The 3,046-nt window shown below is 37.4% G+C and overlaps 1 protein-coding gene across 1 annotated transcript; it reads left to right on the top strand.

Moving 5' to 3' along the window:
• The first annotated feature begins 500 nt into the window (after positions 1 to 500).
• LOC110675678 lies at positions 501 to 2,250 on the top strand. Its single transcript, XM_021841313.1, has 4 exons — positions 501 to 1,216; positions 1,272 to 1,701; positions 1,768 to 2,003; positions 2,061 to 2,250. The coding sequence occupies exons 1-4, from the start codon at positions 561 to 563 to the stop codon at positions 2,194 to 2,196; spliced, it is 1,458 nt and encodes a 485-aa protein (XP_021697005.1). The 5' UTR covers positions 501 to 560; the 3' UTR covers positions 2,197 to 2,250.
• The last annotated feature ends 796 nt before the right edge of the window (positions 2,251 to 3,046 follow it).

Below are 3,046 nucleotides of genomic sequence, written 5' to 3'. Positions count from 1 at the left end.
TATATTGGGTACTGAATCAATTCAATAAATATCCAATCAACAATTCAAACGTCTTCAGATCTTTATTTGAATCTTTAATCATATTATCACATCTTTTTGACTCGTCAGAACGTAACAAACTACGTCTTCTCATGCAGGAAATTCACCAAGAGACACAGTATAAAAACGGATAACATGGACACTTATTTGTAAAATATTAGCTGATATGATATATTAGAATTCGTGTGGAGCGTTGGTTTCTTGTGCAATGGGATGTTTTCTTCAATGGGTCAACTGTAAGTATATTGGAAACATAAAGAATTCGACCATTAAGGTTTATTTTTGAACTCGTTTCCCATATGAGGCCAAACGTATGGATACGTATGAACCCCCATTCCCATATCCTCCAAAAAATCATTTCAAATGGAGTTCACTGTAGCTCACCATTTCTTCCACAGAAATGTTTACTTTTCTTGGGCGGAACAGCATACTTAGCAAGTTTTTAAACAACACATTTTCCAATCGAAGTCAACACCGGAAATTCTTGTTGAAAAACTTCATAAAATTATCAAATACCAAGAATGTCAACAAAAACGACCCTTGGAAAATTTAAATTATGCAAAAGATCTTTCTTCCTAAAAAATGGAACCGTTCCTACTCAATCCGGAATGCGGTACGAACTAGGGTCTGAGGTAGCCAACGTCGTCCTGGAATGTATGAGCCCACAGTGCCAAGCCTGGATGGGAGTTGACAGGAAACTGTTGGGTCCTTCCGAATACTGCGTGGATTCCGAACAGTTGAAGCACAACATACACGAGCACATTTTGCACCTAGGCCAACAGGCAGAGGACAGGTTGGAACGCCGTCGCAAACGCAAAGCCAAGAAGAAGGACGTCAGCGAAGAATTGGAGTTTGCTAAATTCGAGTGCCGCCAAAAGATAGAAATAGCTCGCGATGAGGAACGAAAGAGAATGGAGGCTCTATTGGTGGAGGCCAAATCTGAGTTGAAGGAAAAATTTCAGTTGATGAAGAAGGAGCTTGGAGAGGATTATTGCAGGGGTAGACGGGAAATGGCTCAGTTTATGTGTAGGAATTTTCGAAATCAAGTACGGGAGCTTATTGTACAAATTGCTCAACGATATAGGGTAGAACTGGATCATGAAGTTAACGCTAGAGTGGGCAGAGAACTTCAACGGATTTCAATGCAGTTGGATGAAATTATTCAAGTTGCTGTAGAGTAAGTTGTTTTGTACATTTCATCATTTCATTTGCTTATATCCTTTTGTATTCAGCCACCAAAAATGGATAGATGAGAAAGCTATGCGTAAAATGTGCTACAGGTACGAGGAGCTTCTACGCAATGTTCAAAATCGTGAAGCCTGTAGCCATTTGACGACACTTGCTCAGCAGATATGTTCCCAGTGGATAGAGCTTGCAAAGCAGAAAACTAACCCAGAAATATCCTGCCAGACATCGTTCGTAATACCCGAACCTGTGGTAACCGATATTGGATCAGATGTGATGGCAGACAGTGAAGGTTTCGACGGTCCAGACAGCTTGTTGGAAATCGATGATATTTTCGTTATTGAATCATGTTTCATGCAACCTGGTCCTAGTCCGGTTTATAGTTTTGCATCCAGTTTATACGAGGAAGACCAAGTTGACTCTTCTTCCACAATAGAAGCACTGACCTTCGAAGGCAACGTATATGCCCAACCAAAGGTAGGCCACTAGTGTTAGTATAGTTTTAGAAAAGCACGCCCAAATGTATTCGAACTATTTTTTCAGTACTTTCGAAAATTTCACGAGCAATTGTTCCCTGCACCTATGCTTGCCTGGGAGCTTCAACCAGCGGCTATTGTCGAAGAGTCTGGATTTTCCAATGATTCACTAATTCCAATTGATTCGGACTTCACTAGAAATATTGTCAACCAAATACTGAACAATGAAGATTTTGACCTAGAAGAAGCCTCTGAAATGCAATTAACGAGCATTGATTTGAACGTTGAGCCTTCAGAGCAAAGGTAATTCATTTTATGATTAGGATTATTTGTGAAATTAAACAGAACACTTTATTTCAGTGTTGAATCATTTTCGTCGGCATCGGAGACGACAGTTGCGGATCTCTTTTGCTTGGAAAAATCTGAGTCCGCTATCGACATTTTGGCAAACGGAATAGTCCTCAAATATATAAGAGCAACTGAGAAGGACTTTTAGTGATATTTTATCAAACAAAACTTAAATACAAAATTACACTCATTATTAAACAAACACGAATGTTATTATTCAACCCAAATTGTTTTCTTTTTCCAAATCTAAATCCAATTCAAATCAAATCAAAATCCAATCCAAATCCAATCCAAATCCAATCCAAATCCAATCCAAATCCAATCCAAATCCAATCCAAATCCAATTCAAATTCAATCCAATTCAAATTCAATCCAATCCAAATCCAATCCAAATCCAATTCAAATTCAATCCAATCCAAATCCAATCCAAATCCAAATCCAATTCCAAATTTATCCTAAATCCAACTCAAATCAAACCCAAATATAATATCAATCGAATCTAAATCCTTATTAAATTCAAAGCAAATTCAATCCAACCCAAATCCAATTCAAATCCACACCCAAATCCACATCCAATTCAAGCTCAATCCAATCAAATCTAAATCCAATCCAAATTCAGCCTAAATACAAATCCTAAATCCAATCCAAATCAAAGCCCAATTCAGAGCCAATCCAAATCCAATCCAAATCCAACCTAAATCTCAATCCTAAATCCAATTCAAATCAAATCCAAATACAATTCAAATCCATATTAAATTCTAGCCAAATCCAATCCAAACCCAATCTAAATCCATTCCAAATCGAATCCAAATCCAAACCAAATCCAATCCAAACCCAATCCAAATCCAATCCAAATCAAAATCAAATAAAATCCAATGCAAATCCAAATCCAACAGAAATCTAAATCCAAAATCCAAATCAAATCAAATTCAAGTCCAATCCAAATCGAATCTAAATCCTTATTAAATTCAAGCTAAATCCAATCCAACCCAAATCCA

This window comes from Aedes aegypti, chromosome 2 (assembly GCF_002204515.2).
Source record: "Aedes aegypti strain LVP_AGWG chromosome 2, AaegL5.0 Primary Assembly, whole genome shotgun sequence".
NCBI classification, from domain to species: domain Eukaryota; kingdom Metazoa; phylum Arthropoda; class Insecta; order Diptera; family Culicidae; genus Aedes; species Aedes aegypti.
This window is presented reverse-complemented; position numbering and strand designations above follow the sequence as displayed.